Below are 24,118 nucleotides of genomic sequence, written 5' to 3'. Positions count from 1 at the left end.
TTTCTTTCTTTACTATTTACTATATATCTATCTATCTATCTATCTGTCTGTCTGTCTGTCTGTCCATCCGTCTATCGATCTATCTAGCTAGCTAGCTAGCTAGCCTAGCTATCTGTCTATATATCTATTTACTTATTCATTGATTCATTTATTAATCAACTATTTATTACTTTTATCTATAGATATATATTCATTTATTTCATTTATATAATTATTCAAAAAATTTTGTACTTATTCACTCATAATATCCATTTATTTACTTTTCTCCCCTTCATGTACATGTACATATATATGTTTCATTAATTCATTCACTGATTTAGGATTTATTCACGATTGCATATATCCATTTATTTCTTAATATTTATTCATTCACTCCATTGTTCATTCATTCATGCCTTCATTCGATCATTCATTCATTCAGTCATAATATAAATATTCAATCATTCATTCATTTTTGCATTTTTTTCATTCATTTTTATTTATTTGCTTTTTTTAAGGGGGAGGGGCAATTTTGCATTTAGCATATTTCATTTTCACCTCAGCAAGATTTCCCCATAGATGCAGAGATTGTAAAATTATTGGAAATCCATTATTTCACACCCTAAAGTGTTCTTGGAAAAGTAAAATTCCCTCCGATCCATCTATCCCTTGTTTCAGCTGTGTAAGAGCTCTTTGTATAGTGAGAAAAGGTTCGCTGAAAGAATTTACCCTTGTCTCATCCAATGTTCTATTGTAAGTTAATCGTTCGTCTTTTCATCCATGTACTTTCAAAGAACAGTTTCTTTCTTATCACTTTCTCTTTCCCATTGATGTCCAGCATGCCCAGCACATTCATGAAGGCCTGATGGTGAAATTTTTCAAATGCTTTGAATCACTGTAACACACAAATCTTTCTGCCTTTAACATTTATCCAAATCTATCCTGGTCTGATTCCATACTGTTTTTTTTTCTGAGATAGCACCCTTGTTCTTCCACAGATTTCATTCAATAAGACAGACACTATTATAGAATCAGTTTTGTCAAATGACATATCAGGAACTGTTCACATTTGGCTGCTAATTGCTCAAGACTTCATTAAAATTATTTGAGCATCTCAGTTAGTACATGTGTCTTTCAATGTAATATGTTACATGTAGTTGTAAATTAAAATGTTAACACCAAACTCTCCCATAGCTTTGAACATCTCCAACATTAAAGGCCATCTGGACTAGCCTGGAGGCTCCTGGAGAGTAAAAGTCATTTGCTGACATAGGCTTACTCTCAATGGAGCCTGGGATGGAAAGGCATTGATCTACACACACCAATTAATTGGGCAATAATGTTGCTCATAAATACTAGTTTTCATTAGGGTTTTGAGCCCAAACTTATGTAAATGGCTATAATAACGGGTTGCTCATTTTCGTAGGCGGCGGAAGCAGGGGGGGGGGACAGATTCCCCCCTAAATTCGAGGTGGGGGGATGGTCCCCCTCTAAAATTTAGTTGATAACCTTTTTTTTTGGTTGTCAATTTTGTTTCCTGCATCCCCCCTAAAATTTTGTTTGATGACTTTTTTTTTTGCTTGTCAAATTTTTCACCTGTGTCCATCACAAAATTTCAAGTAAACCCCTCCTAATTTTTTGGGCTTCCGCCGCCAATGCTCATTTTGGCCTAAACTCCTTTGTTTTTGTGTTACAATTAAGATTAAATGCATGAAAATATCAAAAGTAGAGGAGCGTTTTAAATACTGACAGTCACAGATGTTATTGTCGCAATCTTGTATTCTTTGTGATTGCATCCCATAGAGGGCAGCAAAATCATGAGCACTGCCAACTTAGATTTTTAAAAATACTTGCATCTGCCGATAAATATCATGAATCGTATATCATGATATTTATCGGCCGATGCAAGTGTTTTTCGATTCATGATATTTATCGGCCGTTGCAGGTATTTTTTTATAATCTAAGTTGGCACTGCTCATGATTTTGCTGCCCTCTATAGACGCTTCCCCCAGGGCCCAGCGTGGAGCCCTGGGGGACTCCACACCCTCTCATGATGAGAAACAGCATTATTATAAACAGTATAATGAAAATGATCAGATAAATAATCTTTAAACTGTTCCAGGGCAATGACACGAATACCAAAATGAGCTAGATTACTAAGTAAAATATTGTGGTTGATAACATCAAAGGCTTTGCTTTAATCGAGAAAAATACCAAGAGAATGTAGATTATTAGCCATATTATTTAGGATATGATTGTTAAGGTTGATAAGTGCAAGCTCGCATGAGTAATTTGATCTAAAACCTATTGTGAATTATTTAAAAGATTATTTTTATCAATGTGCCATATAAGCCTATATTGTACATTAATTTTTCTAAGATTTTGGAAAAAATATCTATGCAAGTCCCCTTTTTTAAATACCAGAATAATTTTCCCTATTTTTATGTCCTTTGGGAATCTACCTGTTAAAAATGATATAAAGACAGGTATTAGGGGTTTTGTTATAAAATGTATTTCTTTTTTAATAACACACTATTTCAATAATTTCATGTTTATTTGTAGAATATAATAATATAGAATTTTGACATTGGTTTGAGAGATAGGATAAAAAATTAAACAGACGCGTGCGTGCGGCGTCCTGTAACGTTGGCGAAGAACAATAGGAAACAAGATGGCGGCGTAAACATCGGGCAAGTCTCTTCTGTCTTGTCATGATATTTTTCTAATTTTTTTGATGAATTCTTGTTTAAAACTAACAATGAGAGCATAGAAATGTCGGGAATGAAGTTTTATCCCATGTAACGTTACATGATTTATTTTTGGGGGGCTAGGGTAGCCTGGAGGCGTTCGGGGGTAAAAATCATAGTACTATTGGTACCTTTACCCCCTAACGCCTGGCGCTTGGGCCTATAGGGTCCTACATACTAAGGGAAAATGCAACTATACAAATGCACCAAACAGCGCCTTATAGACGTTAACACTTCTGTACATGGGTAAAAATATCGGTTAGCAACGTTTGGTTAAAATGTCAGCGCTGACAGTTGTCGCGCAACAATATTGATGAAACACCCCCCTGGTTCAGTGGTTGAAGCGGGACATTTTAGCACTTGATTTTGCCGCCCTCTATAAGCGTCACGTAACTAGGTTGCATTAACAATGGATCCAAGATGGCGAAGACAACAAATGTGAGTAAACTCTCTTCTACTTTTATTTCTTCATCCCATTTCTGCCATATTTTTCCCTTTCAGTAAATTTTATTTTAACCAAACGTTGCTAACCGATATTTTTACCCATGTACAGAAGTGTTAACGTCAGATTCAAATTATAAGGCGCTGTTTGGTGCATTTGTATAGTTGCATTTTCCCTTAGTATGTAGGACCCTATAGGCCCAAGCGCCAGGCGTTAGGGGTAAAGGTACGAATAGTACTATGATTTTTACCCCCGAACGCCTCCAGGCTAGGCTAGGGTTCCTAGAATCCTAGGCCTAGATCATGATCTTTTAGGAGGAAAGTACACCTCGGGGGCCACTCAAGGGTTCAAATCGTCTCGTGTGTAAAGGGTTCATATGCACCGATGCACGCGAATCTTTCACACCCTTTTTACTAAAATAACTATGACTTTACATCGTAGCTAAGCATTATATTTGAGCTATGACACTTACCGAACCATATGGATCGTTTGTTGAATTCTCTTTGCTGTTTTTTTAAATAAAATAAGAGCATTTTTCGTGATCTTCACGTAGATGCCTCTTGATCAGCGTTGATATCAACTTTTGCCTAGAGGGCGCGCGATATTATTTCAAAGTCGGTAGGCACTTAAGAACCAAGTTTGAAAGGATACTCGTAAAATTATGTCACTCTCGCCGATGAATATTCATTAGATCGTGGTCGTGCGTGTTCAATACACACTGAGTGCATGCATGCAGAGAGTTTTTATTGAACACGCACGACCACGATCTAATGATTATTCATCGCGAGAGTGACGTAATTTTACGAGTTTCCTTTCAAACTTGGTTCTTAAGTGCCTACCGTACCTTTGTTTACGGTGTTGCAAGCTAGCTGCATTCTAGGCGATCAGCATTATTTTCTTGCTCGTTCAATCCACTTTCATCATCATCTTGTCAAAAGATGGCGTACTTTACCAATAAGTATATACATGAGATGCAACCTGTTGATTTTTGGTACAATTTCCTATTATGCGCTGACGACTTGAATTGAGAATGTTCGATACGAAAAATTGCTTTTCGATTGTTGTTTGCGTACTTTCCACCGCAGTATTAAGGACGGATCGAACGGAGTATCCTGGTTGAGACTTGGAGGTAAGCGATAAAAACACTTTTATAAATAATTTCCAATTCATTAAAAAAAAAAGTTAAATCATAAAAACAAATTTCCATTAGTGGAGAAATACTGAAATGTTTGGCGTTTTTCATTCCCTCACATTCGTGTGATGAATGAAAACGTCAAAGTCCACTATGAAACCACATGCGTTGTGCGAGGTTAGTATTACTAACCTCGCATGTTGTGTGAGTGCTCGGGGGCGAAAGTTTCAGGTTTTGGCAGCCTACAGGCTACACGAACGTGAATATATATGAATATCTGGCTTCATTGACATGATTGAGAGTAACCTTACGTCAGTAAATGATTTTTACTCTCTAGAAGTAGAATCCGCCTGGCTAGGCTAGCCGGGATGTGATCATCACATTGCATTCACACTCAGTCACACAGCGCCAGCAAACCCCCATCCAAGGCCATGATCAGCTCAGCCGAGCCGCGGCCGCACAAATTGATCTTCATCTGGTTACAATGTTGGACTTGGTCTTGGAGCTAACGTTTAGACTTCTTTTAATAGGTCTGTAAATAAGTGAGGAGTGCTATTTTGAGAGAAAACAGGAAACATAAGCAGGAAAAGAAGTGTACTGAAATGTTAAGTTATAGCATACAATGGCTTACCTCAAATGATTCTTTGCATTAAATGTCAAATTCAGGTTTCCTTCATTCAGCTGACTGCCGCATACGTACGGCGTTGTGCAATATTTATAATACCGTGTCAGGTGACATTTCTTAGTCTTTCGTAAATACGTTTTGGTTTATTTTGATTTAGACCTATATTTTCTCTCCTTATATTACATGTATATATACCGTATATATACGTAACCGATGAATAGATAATTCAATTCTTTAAAAAAAACGGGGGGGGGGGTCAAATGTATTACTGTACACGCGTGGCCAAATTATTTCCAAACACCCCTTAAACGAACTACGTACCCCCAAACTCAAGTTTTTCGTGTGCTCACATTTTGGCCCCTAAACAGGTTGTCGCCAGAATATGACCACTGATCTCTATATAGAGATCAGTGGAATATGACCCCTGGGGAAAAAGCTTTGGGGAAAAATATACCCTGAACACGTTTGGCTAGTCTTAGAAAAAAAACATACCCTAAATACTTTTGACCCTGGTATTGATGATTACCAGTCTTTCAAAACTACCCCCCTTTTTTAATTCAGTGTTTCAGTTTGACAAGGTCAAAATTCAAAAGTTGCAATATAACACAATATTGCAAGTCACTTTTCTTTTCTTCCGTAGTGATAAGTGCGTAAAAATCACAAAGCAAAATGCTGAAAATTTGATGAAAATCGGATTACAAACAACGAAATTATTGAATTTTAAAGATTTGCATTAATCCCCCAGGACCAAAATCCAGTTGAAACCAATTAGAGCAAAACCAATTGAAACCAGTTGGCCAACTGGTTTCAATAGGGAAATTGGAACAACTGGTTCCAATTGAAAACCAGTTGCCAACTGGTTCCAGTTAAAACCAATTGGGCAACTGGAACCAGTTGGCTATATTGGTTTCAATTGGTTCCAGTTGTTCCAATTTCCCTATTAAAACCAGTTGAATCCAATTGGAGGCAACTGGTTTCAATTGGTTCCAGTTGAAACCAATTGGAGGCAACTGGTTTTCAACTGGAACCAGTTGAAACAAATTGGTTTCCAACTGGATCCAATTGGAACTTCCAGTTGGAATGAACTTAATTAGTTACAAATTAATTAGCATTTGCACTAACTATTGCTCATGCCAACACAGAAGCAGTGTTATTTGTCTATTAATACCAATGTAAAGGGCATTGATAAAATACAGACTTTCATATGTATATGTTCATATTGGAGTTCTTCAAATATATGTATTTTTATTTGATGTAATTTGGTAACAGTAAGTGGTGTACTAATTATCTTTGAATCTGTTTTAATTATAATCTATAACATTTATGAACATGGTTTTCACTGCTAAGTATTGGAAACACTTATCTGAAAAAAGTGTGGAACGTCAAATTGAAAAAAATTAAATAGATACATTGTAAATTATGATGAATCTCATAAAACATTAATCTGTGCACACTGGCAGAAAATATGCAAATTAACTGGTTTCAATTGGATCCAGTTGGGTAACTGGAAAATTTCCAATTGGAAACCAATTGGAAATCATTTCCAGTTACCCAACTGGATCCAGTTAGGATTTCCAGTTACCCAACTGGTTCCAGTTAGGATTTCCAGTTGCCCAACTGGTTCCAGTTAGGATTTCCAGTTACCCAACTGGTTCCAGTTAGAAATCATTTCCAGTTGGAAGTCATTTCCAGTTACCCAACTGGTTCCAGTTAGGATTTGCAGTTGCCCAACTGGTTCCAGTTAGGATTTCCAGTTGCCCAACTGGTTCCAGTTAGGATTTCCAGTTGCCCAACTGGTTTCAATTGGTTTCAACTGGAAATTGTTAAATTCCAGTTAAAACCAATTGAAACCAGTTGGAAATCCAACTGGTTTCAATTGGATTTTTGTCCTGGGCCGGTGAAACAGCTAGTTCTAGGCACGTTGATAGCAGGGCTGATGATGTCATATCGATCCCATAGTATTTTATTATATGAAATTAGGTTTATTCAAGTGTTTTCTACCAAGAAATAGAACAATTCGATTTACAACTGATTAGTGCATTAGTTATTTACTGCCCACTTATTTCATCATAATGGAGACACAATCATGTACGATAAAATGAAACATTGATGATTTCATGTAATAACATAAGAAAAAAAAAGTGAGGATGTGACATCATCAGCCCACCAAACGAATATTCATGACGGTGTGCATATATTACTGTTTTCACAAGATATCGATAAACTTATATAAAATTTAATAACTTCGTTATTTGTTATCCAATTTTGGTGAAATTTTCAGCATTTGCTCTGTGAATTTTACTCTATTTATTTAGATATACATGTTTTCAGCCCGGGCCATCCATTTAAGGCCGATGTTAAGGTGCATGAAAACAAAAGAGAAGAAAAAACAAGTGGAATGCCTCTGGCCGTCTCACCTGCATCACGCGGTTCAATATAGCAGCAGTGCTGACTTTGAATACTACTCTAACTCGCACAAGATGTTCAGTGATACATGGTTACTCTTATGTCCACTTTTTATGAACTAGACCAATAAACTTACAGAGATTCACAAAAAAAACCCAACATGGCCAAAGTTCATTGACCTTACATGACCTTTGACCTTGATCATGTGACCTGAAACTCAAACAGGATATTCAGTGATACTTGATTACTCTTATGTACAAGTTTCATGAATCAGATCCATAAACTTTCAAAGTTATGATGGTAATTCAACAGATACACCCAATTCGGCCAAAGTTCATTGACCTTTGACCTTGCTCATGTGACCTGAAACGTGCACAGGATGTTCAGTGATACTTGATTACTCTAATGTCCAAGTTTAATGAACTAGACCAATAAACTATCAAAGTTATGATGGTAATTCAACAGATACCCCTGATTCGGCCAAAGTTCATTGACCCTAAATGACCTTTGACCTTAATCATGAGACCTGAAACTTGCACAAAATTTTCAGTGATGCTTGATGACTATTATGTCCAAGTTTCATGAATCAGATCCATAAACTTTCAAAGTTATGATGGGAATTCAACAGATATCCCCAGTTCGGCCAAAGTTCATTGACCCTAAATGACCTTTGACCTTGGTCATGTGACGTGAAACTCATGCAGGATGTTCAGTGATACTTGATTAACCTTATGTCCAAGTTTCATGAACTAGGTCCATATATTTTCTAAGTTATGATGACATTTCAAAAACTTAACCACAGGTTAAGATTTCGATGTTGATTCCTCCAACATGGTCTAAGTTCATTGACCCTAAATGACCTTTGACCTTGGTCATGTGACATGAAACTCTAATAGGATGTTCAGTAATACTTGATTAACCTTATGGCCAAGTTTCATGAACTAGGTCCATATACTTTCTAAGTTATGATGTCATTTCAAAAACTTAACCTCAGGTTAAGATTTGATGTTGACGCCGCCGCCGCCGCCGCCGTCGCCGCCGCCGCCGCCGCCGCCGCCGCCGCCGTCGGAAAAGCGGCGCCTATAGTCTCACTTTGCTTCGCAGGTGAGACAAAAACCAGTGACTTGTATTGTGTCATTTTGCAACTTTTGAATTTTGACCTTGCCCCCACATTTTAAGTCACTGCACCTCCATGTGAACTATAATCATATCATGTAAGGTATCATTTTAAAGTGAATGAAATGTTCTATATATTGATATTAATCATTGATATTTACTAAAACCGAGGAGGGATTATCGATCAAAGTCATAAATTATATATATATATAAATATATTAAATGGAGAAGCAAGGAGCAACGACCACTTCGTAGTCATTTTTTCATATATATATATATATTATATATAAGCATGTTGAAAGTGTAAAACATGTTTAGAATAATGAAACAGTTTTAAAGAATATACCAAATTCAGAAAGAATTTAGTAAAAATCATACAAAATAATTTTAATTAAGATAATCACAACATTAAGAACACGAATAGGCCTATATTAAGCCTATGCATTAAACAGTGGTGTGCGCCGTAGGATCTGGAGGGGGCGGGGGCTTGAGGCCATGATCCAAAAAAGTTTCACGAACATGGAAAAAAATAAGAAGAAGAAGGAGAAGAAGAAAGGGTAGACAATAAAAATGAAAAAAAAATATTGTTTCCTGAAAATTATGTCAAAATCTATCACAAAAATTAAATGTTCGTTTTAAAAGTTCTTCTTTTTTGTTCGTTTTGGACATTCAAGATTTTTTTTCCCACGCGTACCATGTTGTGCCCTATAATTTTCCAAAGTTCATTAAACACCATAGAGATTTATAGAAACAACCTCAATATTTGTACAATTATTGTACTATTAATAACTGGAGGTGGCGCTATACAACTCATTGTGACCGCTCCATGTGAATATGCGGGGATCGTGTTTGAATGTTGAGGCACTATAAGTTATTCATCACAGGTGAATATTGTATGAACTATGTTCACTTTTAAGTAACAGCAGCCATTTTAGAATCCATTTTTGGATGCCATCATGGATTTTCAAACAAATGGACAACTGCATATCATCGTTACCATGCAGTCCCAGAGTATTTTTAAACCAAAACCCTACGCCGGTTCGACACCCAAAGAACCTCTCAGAGTTGTCAGATTTGAATAGTTTTTAATTTAGTAACAGCAGTAATTCGGACCCCACCTTTTTTGGTAGCCATCTTTGATTTCTGGTAATATTGGATACCTGACTGTCCTTTCAACTTGTCCCAATGTATTACTTGAACCATTAAAACCCCTATAGTGTAAACACCATATCGTGCATGCATGCAGGTGTCAAAATGAAATATGTCCACTCTGAAGTAACAATAGTCAATTTAGACCCTATTTTTGGATCTTGGATATTGAAACGCACCAGACCACCGACTGCATGTCCTTTTAACTTGCCCTAATGTATGGCCTGATCCTTTTAACTATTGCTTGATTGGACACCAAAATCATATTCCCCAGACGGATATTGCACAAACTCCATTTGTAAGTAACATCTGACATTAGACTCCGTTTTAGAAGCTATATCTTGGATTTTTGGACACACTATAATATTGATAATATGCAACATTTATATAGCGCTTAATGCAAATGTTTCTAAGCGCTGCATACTATATTACCCCGGCTTTAGCACGGCTACCCTGATCGGGCGCATCGAGCATTCAAGAAATTTCTTCCTACCGGGTACCCATTTACTACCCCTGGGTCGAGAGTGGCAAATGTAGATAAACGCCTTGCCAAAGGACGCTAGTGCTGCGGTGGGATTTGAACCCCGGTGCTTGTGGTTCACAGTCCGGAGACTTATCCACTGAAACACAACACCTCTACACTATACCACTGACTATCCTTGTAATTGTCTTGTCCTAATTCATATTTGACTCTTGAAACCATAATTTAGACACCGAAATCATATCTTCCAGGCGGATATGAAATGAGGTACGACAGTCATGTCCGCTTAATTTAAGTATCAGCAGTCCCGCAGCATCCATTTTAGAATAAATTTTTGGAAGCCATCTTGAATTTTTTGATATTCCATGCAGACCACTGATTGTCTTTGTAACTTGTCCCAATGTACTTGATCCTCAAAACCTATGAACATGTTGAATAGAAACCAAATTAAAGCCACTTCAGACATAAAGGCAATAGATGAATTGCTGATTTTTACGCTATACCGTATCCATTTTGGACACCATCTTAATAGGATTTTCCAGTGGCCCTGTTGGAGTGCTTCTGTTCACTCTTACCTATATAAAATCAACTCCCTACACCATGGAATATGTACCAAAATTGAATGTTTAGGGAGGATAATCAATGAATTATGTCAATTTTCAATGACTGACGAATATGGACGGCAAATTGAAAATAACCACTTTCTTGGATACAGATTTTGGTAGATCTAGTCATTTTTTCTTCGGTCAAATTTTTATAGACCCCAAAACCGATGAAAATCCATTTGTTGCAATATTTGTTTAGGGAAATGGTATTTTGGTCGTATATTGACCAGACTGTCTGTCGACCAAGCTGCTCGAACATTTTTATGACGTGAACTGTGACAAGAGATTGGCATTTCTTCCGTTATTATTCTTTATGGTTTAAATAATGGTGTAGCGTTGAAATAAGGATTGATTCATCTTCGTGTAGCTTTGACATGTTTGAAACGAAGATAAAATAGTCTTCGTGCAGCTCAGAAACTGGGATAAAATTTCCTCGTCTAGCTTCGCAACGATGATATTGTATCCTCATGTAGCTTTGAAACGAAAATAAAACTATTCTCTCGCAGCTTAGAAACTGGAATAAATTCATCTAAGCCTTGTAGCTTTGAAAACGAAGATTATTTTTATCCTCTTATATATAGGCCTTGCTTTGAAATTGAGACGAATTTATCCTCGGGCAGCTAAGAAACGAATACAATCATGCAGTTTAAAAAATGGAATCTATCCATGTACTATAGTATCAGCGAGATGAATTAGAAGATATTTGTTGTAACAGATTGTATATTTTCATGCATGCAATAATTGTATTTAATTCAATTCCAATTCCAGATAATTTATTTATTGTTCAAGATTGGCAAACTTACCTCGAATTCCCAATAAATAACATAATTGGAGAGAATGCAGAGAAGAGAGAACAAGTAAGACGTGGGTGTTAGTGCACTGTTAGAAGAGTTATCCTTAAAATGAAGTTCCAGCAGCAGAGTCTCGAGAACACCTATAATCTTACCAGATTGCGTAATCTTACATTATAATCATGTAAAATTACAGGAAATTGGTGTTTGGTGGATGGAACCTTACAAATTTCCTTAAATAAAACACCCTTTCCCCCTTTTTAAAGAGACCTGTTCTGTTAAATTGTGGAAAAATTCCTGTTTTATATGAATTTATAGAATGATTCTATTATTGGTTTCTGCAAAATCTTGTTTTTTTTTTATTTTATCCAATCAGGGTTTTTCAACAGTGTGTGCACAAATTCGAAATAAATATTGTGGAATGAAACTTAATGAAACTTTGAAAAAGTTTCGATAAGTTGAAAAAAAAATATTGTTATCAGGTGGTCATGGTCTTTAAAATGTGTGAACTTTGATTAATTAACTCGATTGAACTTGAAGTGACAGACTACTCTTATATCCGATATCCGCGACAGTCCCGATATGCTGTCGAAATGGTCACATGATCAGAACTTATCAATCCTTGCACTGCGGGCAAATCCTGCCAAACCTTTAGCAAGTATCACAAAATTCTGCGATAACTTTATGAATAATCTCTCTTAATTGTTAATGAATTGCTTAAAGTGTTGAAAATGTCAAAACGATTGTTTCTTGCCTCGAGGTATATCTCAAACCCTAACTCGACTCGGAGACAGGAACTTCAGGCAATTATGACGTTTCGCTGACGTCATTTGCACACGGTTCTTGATAAAAAACAGGAGGAGGCTTTCATCACCGCATGCGATGAGTTAAGCGAGCAGGAGGCACAAGATACCGCATGAAAACATCATCATGAACTCTCAATGAATCCATGTCGTCACCCACGGATTCCTTTAAACCATTAAATTCTATAATTATCATCTTGTACCGTGAACGGTTCCGCTGAATAGGGTGAACTTTTTAAAAGACTGGTCCATATCTCTGTTGTGGATCTGTAGGAACGCATCTGATCGCCGAGTATCGAGAGAGTCTCTCACTGTCTCAGGAAACTTTCAGAGGGCGAGCTTGGACTGTACTGAACTCCTCTTCTTTGATTCGATCCTGAAATAATATTTTTTTGACAAGAAAATGACCACAGACAAGAGCAACTTTGCCAAGATGACGGTTGATAAGAAGTGGGTAATATGCATTGCATTTACATCCCTACTTGTTGGTAAGTGTAATTTAGTATTATGAGAATGTGAATTAACACAGTTGTTAATCGGCAAACTTCACTTGAGCTAGCAATTCATGTAAGGTTTACTTTCCCTTAGCGACACCGACGAGGAATTGAATCTACAGGGAAACTTTAAAAAACGAGGATCTTTTTTTATATGAAAAATATCTTAATTGTAAATAATTCTATTGTTTCAGAGTTGGGACACTATATAGACTAATGTGTGGGAGGAACGTCGAAAAAAAAAAGATGGATGGAGGAGGGGTTGAGAAATTTCACCAAACTGTTGAAGATACTTTTTTAGGTTTTTTTTTCTGCAGATAATCAGGAAATGACCTATGAAACATGTTATTTTGTGACGACATCCGCCAAGATGTGAGTCAATTTACTCAGGCAGGTGGCAAGACAGACAGAGAGAGAGAGAGAGAGAAGGAGAAGGAGATAATGCATTTCTCATATAAAAACTTAAAATGACTTTCCTACAATAAAAACCAGAGTGCATGCCCCCGCCCCTCATTTCCTCCTCCTTCTCCTTCTCTCTCTGTATATTTTAATACAACTGTGCTTTTGGACCCTCTATTTCATTTTATGCATGAGTTTGTAATAACATCCTTATTTCACCAGCCAGCATCACCACACAAATATAAAATCGCTTTGAAAATCATTAATAAATTAAATCAGACACAATTATCTGTTATATTCTAAAATGTGAGAATTTGAGAACTTAGGTGAAGGCGACGTCACAATCCACTAGATTTGCACGGATTGAGTAATATCTCACATTTCAGTCTTCATGCTTCAATGTTCATACTTTGATTTTGTTAAGTAATACGCCCCTAAAAAAGTTGAAAGTGTGTGGTCCTTATGGCGAGATAGCTGGGATCTGGGGTTGGGGTTTGATTGCCTATATCAGCTACTTCAAGCACGAGCAATAATTATAACGAAGCGTTTCCAAAAGTAATTTGAAATTGACTACCCCTTTAAAAATATCTTGAAAGTCTTTTTGTTAGCCATGTCTGGCTGACATGGCTGAGGTAGCATTCAGTTCTACCACACGTCGGCGAAACCGACTCCCGGCATGACCGAGGAGCGTTTCATTAACATCTTTGTCTGAAAAGTTGTCAGATCCATTGGCGGCGGAAGCCAAACAATTATTTAGGGGGTGTCCACCTGAAATTTTTGGATGGACACAGGTAAAAAATTTGAAAAGCGTCCCCCAAAAAGGTTATAAACCGAAATTATATGAGTTGCTAACCCAAAAAATTTTGACAAGCAAAAAAAAAAAAAAAAAAAAAGGGTAACTGTCGGATAAAATGTTTCTTGTCGGAGAAAACGTCTGACAAGTTATTTCATGAAACGCCCTCACCCCCGATCAATAAAGCTATTACGTTTTCAAATGACAATCTGTCGATTTGGATCGGTTTCGTTAAGTTGTACCTTACCGTTACGGTGCTGCTACCGTCTTGACCTGTTGAATAAACTCTTTAAGGTTCATTTCAATTCTATATTTACCGCATACTAATAGGCAATGATCCTGGTTTCCGCACTTGGAATATAATGAGGTGAATAAAGTACACATCAATACTTGTGTTCCATCAATAGTTTCAGTATTTTTAGATTAATGTGATAGTGAAACGCCGAGGGCTGCTCCAGGTCGGGAGGGGTGCGGGTGGGGCAGGAGAAAGGTGGGATTGAATTTATTTTATTGAGGTACTCTGTATTTAGAAGACAGTGTCACAGGTTGCGATATATTCAAATCAACTCAAAGTGGAATTGATCTAAATTTCGTATCTCTTTACCTCATAGTTTGAGTCCGGGGTTTGAGTTTGATTTAACATGTTGGATATGGAAACTCTTTGTAAGAAGAGTCATGGCCCTGGGAAACGGGGTTCATCACCCCCAAGATTTACCTGGGGGTGTTACATGTATTATTCAATATTTGCAGCACCCCTGGCAATCTGATAGGTATGCTAAATTGCCAAAAATCAAACCAAACTCAACTTCATTTTCTATCAAAATCCTTTTTTTTATTTTTGTTGTTTTGTTTTGCTTTTCTTCCTGGACCACAACTTTCTAGCGAAATCCTTTCTTTGCTTGTCAAAATTCTCATGACCAAAATGATCTTCACTTTGCAATGATTTTTATTTATTTATTTATTCATTTATTTATTTTTTTGTTATTTATTTATTTATTTTTTTTTTTTTTTTGGGGGGGGGACTTGTCAAATTTAAACCAGCACCCCGTGTTAAAAGATCGCTCCCAGAGCCCTGAGAAGAACCCTTCGCCATCTCTTTTCCAGTCTGATTTGATCGCTATTTTTTCTTTCCTCATTTTATTTCGAACATTCATCTCTTGATAAAACAAAAAAGAAGGGGGCAGCGTTCTCTTTCCTTGTAGTACCCGGGGGTGCGGAGATGGTATAGTAGCAGTGCTAACCTGTTTGTCAAGTTTAGCATGTTTAGGAAGTACATTGGAAGTTTGTAGACGTTATAGCCCGTTTCAGAAAGAATTACAACTGTTGTAACTTTGCCATTATGGCAACTACCATGGCAACAGGGCTCAACAGCCAATCAGAATCAAGGTGACCATGGTAGTCGACACATGTAAATGAATCATATTTTTGCTCTGTTAATAAGAACGGTGGTGTAAAAGTTTGTTACAAAGTTAGGAAAAATATTACAATTAGGCCTTGGCGTACTTATGCCCGTCACTCTAATATTGTACAACTATTGTTTATAAAGTAACTTTTTAAACAAGGTTTTTAAATTTTTAACCAAGTTTTTTAAACTTTTAAACGAACTATCTAAAAGATCAAACAATAATAGAGTGACAGAATTGAACAGCGAGAGTGTAATGTTCATGCACACTGTAACTTTATGCAGTGAATCAGAGTAGTAGTCTGGCAAAATGTAATTGTTTATTAAGTTCATTGCCTGGATTTACATCCGGAGGGGCCAGTCAAATGGATTGCTGTACACACGCGTGGCCAAATTATTTCCAAAACACCCCCTAAACGAGTTTTTTCTGTGTGCAAAATAACCCCCTAAACAAGTTTTTCGCGGGCTTCATTTACACATTTTGGTCACTAAACATTTAAGTTGTCGCCAGAATATGACCCCGGGGAAAAAGCTTGGGTGAAAAAAAACATACCCTTAACACGTTTGGCTAGTCTTAGTCAAAAAGCTTTAGAAAAAAAGCTTTGGAAAAAATACCGTAATTACGTTTGACCCTGCGATTGACCATTGACTAATCTTTCAAAAGTACCTTTTTTGAAAATCTGTGTTTTTGATACCCTTACGTCCGGCCTGCGTCCAAAACTGAAAAAAATCCCCCCTTTTAACATGGTAAACGCGTTTTTTTTTTTTTTTTTTTTTTTTTTTTGGGGGGGGTCACACGTGTGTACAGCAATATATTTGACCCCCCCCGAGGATTTACACCAATGCATGTAAAGCGACATTTCTTTAATTTACCTTTTTTAATCTAATAAATCAAATATGTCGATTACACACACCTTCTCCAAACTACACATAATAAAATTAAACAGTTTTGTTTCATAGCAGAAATGACAGGTAATCTAGATACCCCCTTATTCACCCCCGTTTGATACCCTCCCTATACCGGTCCGGATATTACCATGTTGCCGTTAATTCTTGCCTGCAGACTACACTACCTCAATATAGGAATTCAACTCGTAAGGTTAGGAGCAAAACAGTCAATTCTAAAATTAGACAACACAAATGATGAACCATAGCTCATGAACATCTGCATGTTATTATAGGCAAATTTGAGTCACATTCACCCTGTCCCGAATCGCGTATATTATATGCGTAAACGTACAACATTTAATCATCTGAAATTTTGAGACATTAATCTTTGAAATATATAGGCCTTATCCCGGGACTAATAGTGACTTTAAAACTTTTATGAGGATTTCATGAAATGCTTGCACATCAGCCCATTTTCTTATCACCATTTTATGAAACTATGACATATTTTATTACTCCATAAATTTCTTATTTCACACGTCAGTCTTCAGATATATATGAATTATTGTATTACTTCACATTTTGATTTCAATGCTGTGATTATGCTCGTGATTATTATGACAGAGTCATCCCCCCTTTAATAGACATTGAAATAACCAGTGTAAAATTGATGAATACTCAATAAGACATTTTAATCAAATGAAGAACATTATTCAAATCCTAATCAGTATGGAGTGGACATTCAATCTTATTGATTATAATTTCTAAATCTCATTTTCATTGCTCCCTGATCAGAGACCATTGGATCGCTTCCTAATTTGAGAACAGTTGTGTCACTTTTGTGTTTAAAGGGGAAGTTCACCCTGAAGAAAACTTTGTTGTAAAAATAGCAGAAAAAATAGTCAAAAATATTGGTGAAAGTTTGAGGAAAATCCGTTAAAGAGTAAGAAAGTTATTAGAGTTCAAAATTTTGGATTTGTGACGTCATAAACGAGCAGCTGCCCCATGTGTTATGTAATATAAAATGTATGAATTTCAAATTTTGTATGGTTCCTGATGACTTAATTTTGTTTTCTTTTCATGATCGGGTGTGAAATGATTTGTCTATTGATATACAAAAGTTCCAGTGAAAACCATTTTCAATTTTCTGAGAAAATGACATTTCATTGATTTTTTACCATTCGCTATGTAGGAATACTGCTCGCATATGACGTCACAAATCAAATAATTGAAATTCTAATAACTTTTTAATTATTTGATGAATTTTTCTCGAGCCTTCGGCAATATTTTTTATTATTTTTTCTGCTATTTTTACAATAAACTTTTTGTCAGGGTGAGCTTACCCTTTAAGAAAAAAAAGAAGTTGTTCACTGTATATTCGAACTGTCGCCAAATCGTTGGCTTTGGCTATCCTCTATAACAATTATACAGATGAGTTGGTCGTTACTATATGTTAAAAAATAAATACTTGATTATCGTCCAAAATTGTCTGGTAGTTGCCAAATGGGCCATTGTTTAAATTTTTACCAATGAAATATATCATTCAGGGATTAATCTTAACCTTCCATAACCGATCTCTCAATGTTGATGCAATGTGGAGGGAATTATATTCCATTTTGTAAAGTCATTGAAAGAGATGAGATCGGGTGAAAACAATTACAATCCGACTTCTAAGTGGAAAGAATATAAACATATCCTTGGAGGGAAGAATTCCAATCTAAATAATTCCCTACATATAGCTCACACACACACACACCCATTACACCCTCACACTTTATTTCCGACACACACACACACCCTCATCCACCCCCCACACACACACGAACCACAGTGCGTTTATAGCTACCGTGAATTCTGAATCACATGCATTTTTTCCTTTTATTAATTCAAGCTAATTTTGAATTTCATTCGTAGGTATAATCACATTATTCTTGTCTATCTACTTTTGAAGAAAAAAAAATGATAATGGTAACATAGATCTACGTTTGTGCTTATGAAGGAGCCCTGATCTTAGAATTAGAAGGGGAAAATGAAGGGTTATAGATTTAGGGTCTAAATTTTGACTTCAGCTTGGCATTTGAGAAAACTGGTTTATTCAGAGTGTGGATAAAAAAAATATATGGAATTCTAACATGATTACATTAGATTTCATGTTCTTACTCTTGCAAAGCAAAATGAACGTGTTTTATTTTTGAAAACAAAATAGAAAAGGACGCAAAGTTTACTCTAAATTGTCTCTATATAGCCTAACCCTCTGAACAAAGTTTTGAGCAATTCTCTTCTAATGACATATCAACCTGAGGATCAAAGCGGTTATGGCCAATCTACGATTTTATTTCAAATTTTGAAATTCCTATTTTCAAATTCGCATCATTCATCACCCTATTCATAACACATAATAATTACATCGCACACACACATTGCATTATAATTATTATAGCATTACTGAGTATAAAAAAAGTGTATAAAACATAATTCATTGCGTTATCGACAACAATTTGCAATAGATATGCAAATTTCTACGGATATTTTATATAAATTATAAGTGAAAAAAAATCATCGAAATTGATTGTAATCTGTAAAATGTTTGATTACTGTAATGATTCACAAGGCACACGTCAACCCTTACTTTATGTTTTCAACTCTAGGCCTGTACAATTTTTGAAGAAAAAAAATGAATAAAATCTAATTTGAAACGCATGAGCAAAAAAAATGCAATTTAATGATCAATTAAGGAGTTGAAATATATATTATTATAGGCCTACACATTACAAGAGGATACATTTGATGTTTCATAATAATGATCTAAAATAAACCCCTATGTACTTAGTCCGAGCGAGTGTTGTGAAATTAACGGTCTTTTTATTCTGTTCTGTTTTTTGAGTGAGGGGACGAAATGGGAAACAAATAATGTAATGATTTTTTTTTATATTTTAATATTTCAGTTGCAGCAGTCGTCGTTCCAGTGGTAGTGATGATGAAGAAGCCAAACCCAGAGGCTAGCGGCGTGAATGACCCCTACCTCTCAGTTGGACAAGGAGCAGCACTTACAGAAAGTAATTATACCCCCTCCCCATCCAATAAAGTTTGTTCTCTCAAAATGCAGTCTCATATCCTTGATATTCATGGTATAGGCCCATTGCTCAATACAGTGTCAAAATAGTGAACAAGTGAAATAATGCAGAAATAATTTCCAACGGGCAAGTCATTAATTTGAATTCAATCAAATTGTTCAATATAAAAAAATCTTGCAGTAGACTGACGTAGATATCAGTCCGTCAGAGCATGGACCTACCATGGTCAGAGACACACATTGTTCGGCTAAACAGGTAAAACGAAAATTTCATGCGCATAATTTATGAATGGTTCATAACTTACGAACAACTTTAACATCCACCAGGGTCCCGTGACACAAAGCTTAGCAATCAATCGTACACTAATTGATTTTTACGATTGATTGTACATTGTAGTCAATGGAATCAATCGTAGAAAAATGTTCTACGATCAATTCTAAGCTTTGTGTTACGGACCCCAGGACTTAAGTCATATATGAGACGGAGCCGCTGTAGCCCCCCCCCAAAAAAAAAAAATAATAATAATACACATAAATCAAAACAAGCTGCAGTTTAACTGGCACTATATAATAGCTAAATCGTGTTTGATTTCTTGTTCACAAGAAGAAATTATCTGCTTATCTCAAAGATGTTAAAACTTGAAACCAGATCCGGGACATGCTGGTTCTATTTAATAGATTTTTTTCTTTCTTTAAAACGTGAAAGAACCAACGGGGTCATGAAATATTATTTTTAATCATTCATGGTCACAATTGTTCCCCATTCACTTGCATTTAGCCAATCCCTAATCAACTAATAAATAGTTCTTCCCTGCAAATCACTTTCAAAATCGTTTGTTTCTCAACTCGAAATGAGATTTTCACCATATTTATTGTTGCTGAAAAGAGAAAATTCTTGCGGACGGGTTCAAGTTTGTGAAGACGACAATCAAGTGTGTTTTGGGTACATTTTCTTGTTGATTTTTTGCCATAGTCAGTTTAATGAACGCATTCCATGATCCGCTGTCCCGCTATCTTAAATTTGCCACTGTATGTAACCTTACCAATCCTTCATCACATCGCGTAGTCACCTGACGTAACGAACCCTTACGGTGATGCGGGCCCTTTAACGTCATTGGGCAGAAACGGTTTTGCGTCTTTAATGGATATAGAAAACGAAAGTGATGACAGGGGAAAATATAGATCTTAAATCCCGATACATTTTATCAAAAGTTATTCTACACTCATCTAAAAAAAGTACGTGTGAAAGTTGTGATGCATTCACATATAATATAGCTTGTTTGTTAAAAAAGGTTTCGTTTTGTTCTTGTTGATTTTTTTCAATGGTAATAGGAATAGTCAATTGCATGTCCACCCCCCCCAAAAAGAAGAGAACCAATTAAGAATTTCTGAAAGAGATGAGACGGAGGTTTGAGGATATTGTGGCAGGGGTAGACGAGTGATGCTTACATTAATTATAACGCTCAGATCAGTGATAAATTGCTTTATTAACTCAAAACAATTTAGATAGAAAATACTAGAAATACTATTTCAAAACAAACTGAATAAATCATGTTCGACATTACTGTAAGAATGCCGATGCCAAATATAAATTTAAGTCGGATGTATGACGACAAAAGGAAATTGTGATTACATGACACAGTAGACCTGGGGCTGAGTGTCGGTGATTAGTGCGAACAAAATAAATACGCATTGTGCTCAAGATATGGAAGTAAGGAACAGAAAAAGAATAATGTAAGCCTGCATGTATTTGGACCCCCTACTCCCGACATAATGATTACAATGTCTATAATAGCCCCATGTACCGATACTTCTTGAGTCCAACAGGCTTGGTTTTTATTGTCGTCTTCTGAAAAAATGTAGCGTGAAACGACATCTACCTTATATCTGACTATTATATGATTTGATTTAGAACAGTTGATTTGTTTCGCTTTCTTCCCTACTAAACATAATAGACCTAAATAAACACCGGGACCAAGCTGTGCATGAATTGCGTGAGCGGTAAATTTAAAAATATATTTCGGAAATAATTTCTTTCATCGAAAACGAGTAAGGGAATAAAAAGTGTCTTCTGGCTAACCTCCAATTTTAAAAGTACAAATTTACACTTAAAAATATGACATGAAGTTCTCCTTTATTTGACCAAGTTTCCCTCATTGAATTGTGACTAAAAGGGGAAGCTCCCGAGGAGCAAGTCCTTCGCAAACTTCCTCGTCACCATGGCAACGGGTGAACACTGACCACGGGGAACTAAAAAGGTCGCTAGAGCGTATTTCGATTACAATGATTATATATATTTTCTTTATACTGACAGTAATTAATGTTTCCTTGTATATAGTTTTATCTTTGTTTGAAACTGTTATTGTGTGGGTTATTTTTCTCTCTTTTTTTTAAAATGGTACAACTATCTCGCGCAGGCATAACAGGGCTTCGGTCAGTCAACAATATATCACGACAATCTAAATTACTTTGTAGTTTAGCTATGACGTAAACTGCCTAGTGGTCCATGAATAATGTAGATTGTTTTCGTCTTTCAAGGGTCTATCAAAACGACCAGCTACCAGGAGCATCCTCCTTTTTTTACTCTGTGTTGCCAATCTTAAACTAATGTTTATATTCCTTCATTTCCTAACCAACATTATCAAGATTTTGTAAAAACTGATATTGTTTTCCCCTCACCCAACTCTTTCTTTACCCTATACCTCTATCATTCATCAAAGGGAACTACCAATGCACTGAAACTGAAGATCTATTCATCAACAATAATTTGTCTATTTCTCTTAAGATAGTTTAATTCTACCTCACACATTCTTGTTGTTCTGCTGGTGTTCGCGACCAAAAGATATATAATTTATTTAACAGGTACAGAAAAATAATTGAATCTATAAAGAAGTTTGATTACAAAATGCGATTACTCAATCTTCCGGAAAAAAATATCATTTTCATTTTCAGATCAGGAACAAGTAATGAGGGTTCAAGAGAATGAGATGGGAGTGGCAGCCGCCCCTAACGGAGCAGCCATGGCCCCTAGTGAGATGGTCGTACAGTTTGGAGGTATGGTGGAATGTTTACTGAGAAGGGGTTCGCTTGCTTACAATGGTTACGGATGTTACTGCGGACTGGGAGGGAGCGGCAAGCCCCTTGATGCCACCGATAGGTGAGTTTAATAATTTAATTTTTTTCATTTGTTTATTCATTTATTTATTTATTCATTTATTATTTATTCATTTATTCTTTTATTCATTTATTTATTCATTCATTCATTTATTTATTTTTTATTATTTATTCATTTATCTATTTATTTATTTATTTATCTATTCATTTATTTATTTATTTATTCATTTATACTTTTTTCTCCGCACCCCAAATTGATATAAGACGTGACAGTGTTCTGAAATAATTATACATAATATATCATATATCGCTATTGTAATTTCCCCGAGAGCGATATAGATTTACAATCGTATAGCTAATATCATTCGTGCGATCTGCAATGTTTTAGCCTATCTGAGTAATGGATTGAATTAATGAAATTTTCTATATCAGTATTCTCACAGTTATTCTAAAACTCAAATAATATCATTTCGGTTTATAAGATTGAGAAAATAATTATAAAAACACCACCGTGTGTTCGCGTCGGACAGTAGTCATGCCTTGTGAGCGACGGCCTTTATTCGTTGACCACGCCCATTTCATTTTGTGTTTTTAAGCGGATTTTATCTAAGAATACAGGGGAAGGATTGCAAAGTAAGAAGACTGGTTTCCATTGAGGCCGTGTTAAAATACATCGACATATATTACATTCAAACATTGTAACTACAAAAAGCAAGAAGACCAACACATTTTAACACGGACAAAAGAAGAAGAAAAGATCAAACTCATTCAAACTGCTTAAAAATTGATAAAAAAACAAAATGGAGGATTAAAATTAATAAGAGATTTTGGACTAAAAAAATTGGTAACGGAGATGGTGTAAATATAAAATGTCAAGTTAGGAATTTAATCACATATGTAAAATCAAACTTTTTACATGCATAGTGTTGCTGTGGGCTTAGGGAGATGGCGATTTTCTTTGAAGAGGCGTGGTCACAAGGGATTTTTTCCGGTGAAAGCAACAATGGAGCACTTGGTGGAATTATTCAACATAATTTATTACCGTATTTCCGTTTTTATTATTAAACTAAATCCTATGGCCTGCTTTTGGTATTTTCTGTCGAATGACAACAGGAAGAAGTATTTGATACAATTAATGATATTAATTTCTGTTTTGTGTAAACCCTCCCTATGCTTTCTGTTCAAATTGTTGTTTTGAATATCATTTATATAAAAGATTGTTCAATACTCGGTTGATTAAGCCTTCTTTATTTCTTCCTGAGGCAATAATATTGATTGAGTGACTCTACTTGCACTAAGCTAGCTACAAATAAAGAATGATAAAAAAGAAAACAAAATATTTTTAAGATACAAAAATCATTTTGTTAAAGGTGGATTTTAGTTCTTTTATCAGTCTTGGCCATCCAGCGCGACCATAATCATCATGCAAAATAAACTTTCAAGTTAAAATGGATTTTTTTTTACAAGGACACCGAATACCCCTAAACATCACAAAATCAGGGTCTTGTGAAATTGGATTATCGTAACCAAGTGAAAGAAATTGTATAAGGTACAATGACGTGTACATTGTGTATCAATTTTGGAAATTTGAAGAATCGTCGCAGATTAATGTTGTCAATTAATGATCCGCGAAGTTGTTCATACAGTTTGGACTGTATATCGCTCTATTTCTGAGTACT

General features: G+C 35.7%; 2 protein-coding genes across 2 annotated transcripts in view; one reads left to right on the top strand and one right to left on the bottom strand.

The window, feature by feature from the left end:
- The window catches only part of LOC121407111 (nose resistant to fluoxetine protein 6-like), a 33,792-nt gene extending 28,766 nt beyond the window's left edge, over positions 1 to 5,026 (bottom strand). Inside the window, exon 1 of the mRNA XM_041598041.1 lies at positions 4,932 to 5,026. The gene's annotated coding sequence lies outside the window, so the exon portion shown is untranslated. The remainder of the gene's footprint in view (positions 1 to 4,931) is intronic.
- Positions 5,027 to 12,159: 7,133 nt separating this feature from the next.
- LOC121409370 (phospholipase A2-like) overlaps positions 12,160 to 24,118 on the top strand; it is a 15,142-nt gene continuing 3,183 nt past the window's right edge. The window contains exons 1-3 of the mRNA XM_041601306.1: positions 12,160 to 12,764; positions 19,198 to 19,308; positions 22,278 to 22,482. Of these exons, the coding sequence (XP_041457240.1) occupies positions 12,680 to 12,764; positions 19,198 to 19,308; positions 22,278 to 22,482 (401 nt within the window). The 5' untranslated portion in view covers positions 12,160 to 12,679. The remainder of the gene's footprint in view (positions 12,765 to 19,197; positions 19,309 to 22,277; positions 22,483 to 24,118) is intronic.

This window comes from Lytechinus variegatus, chromosome 2 (genome assembly GCF_018143015.1).
Source record: "Lytechinus variegatus isolate NC3 chromosome 2, Lvar_3.0, whole genome shotgun sequence".
NCBI lineage: Eukaryota > Metazoa > Echinodermata > Echinoidea > Temnopleuroida > Toxopneustidae > Lytechinus > Lytechinus variegatus.
The sequence above is the reverse complement of the archived record's forward strand: the minus strand, read 5'-3'. Positions and strand labels throughout refer to the sequence as shown.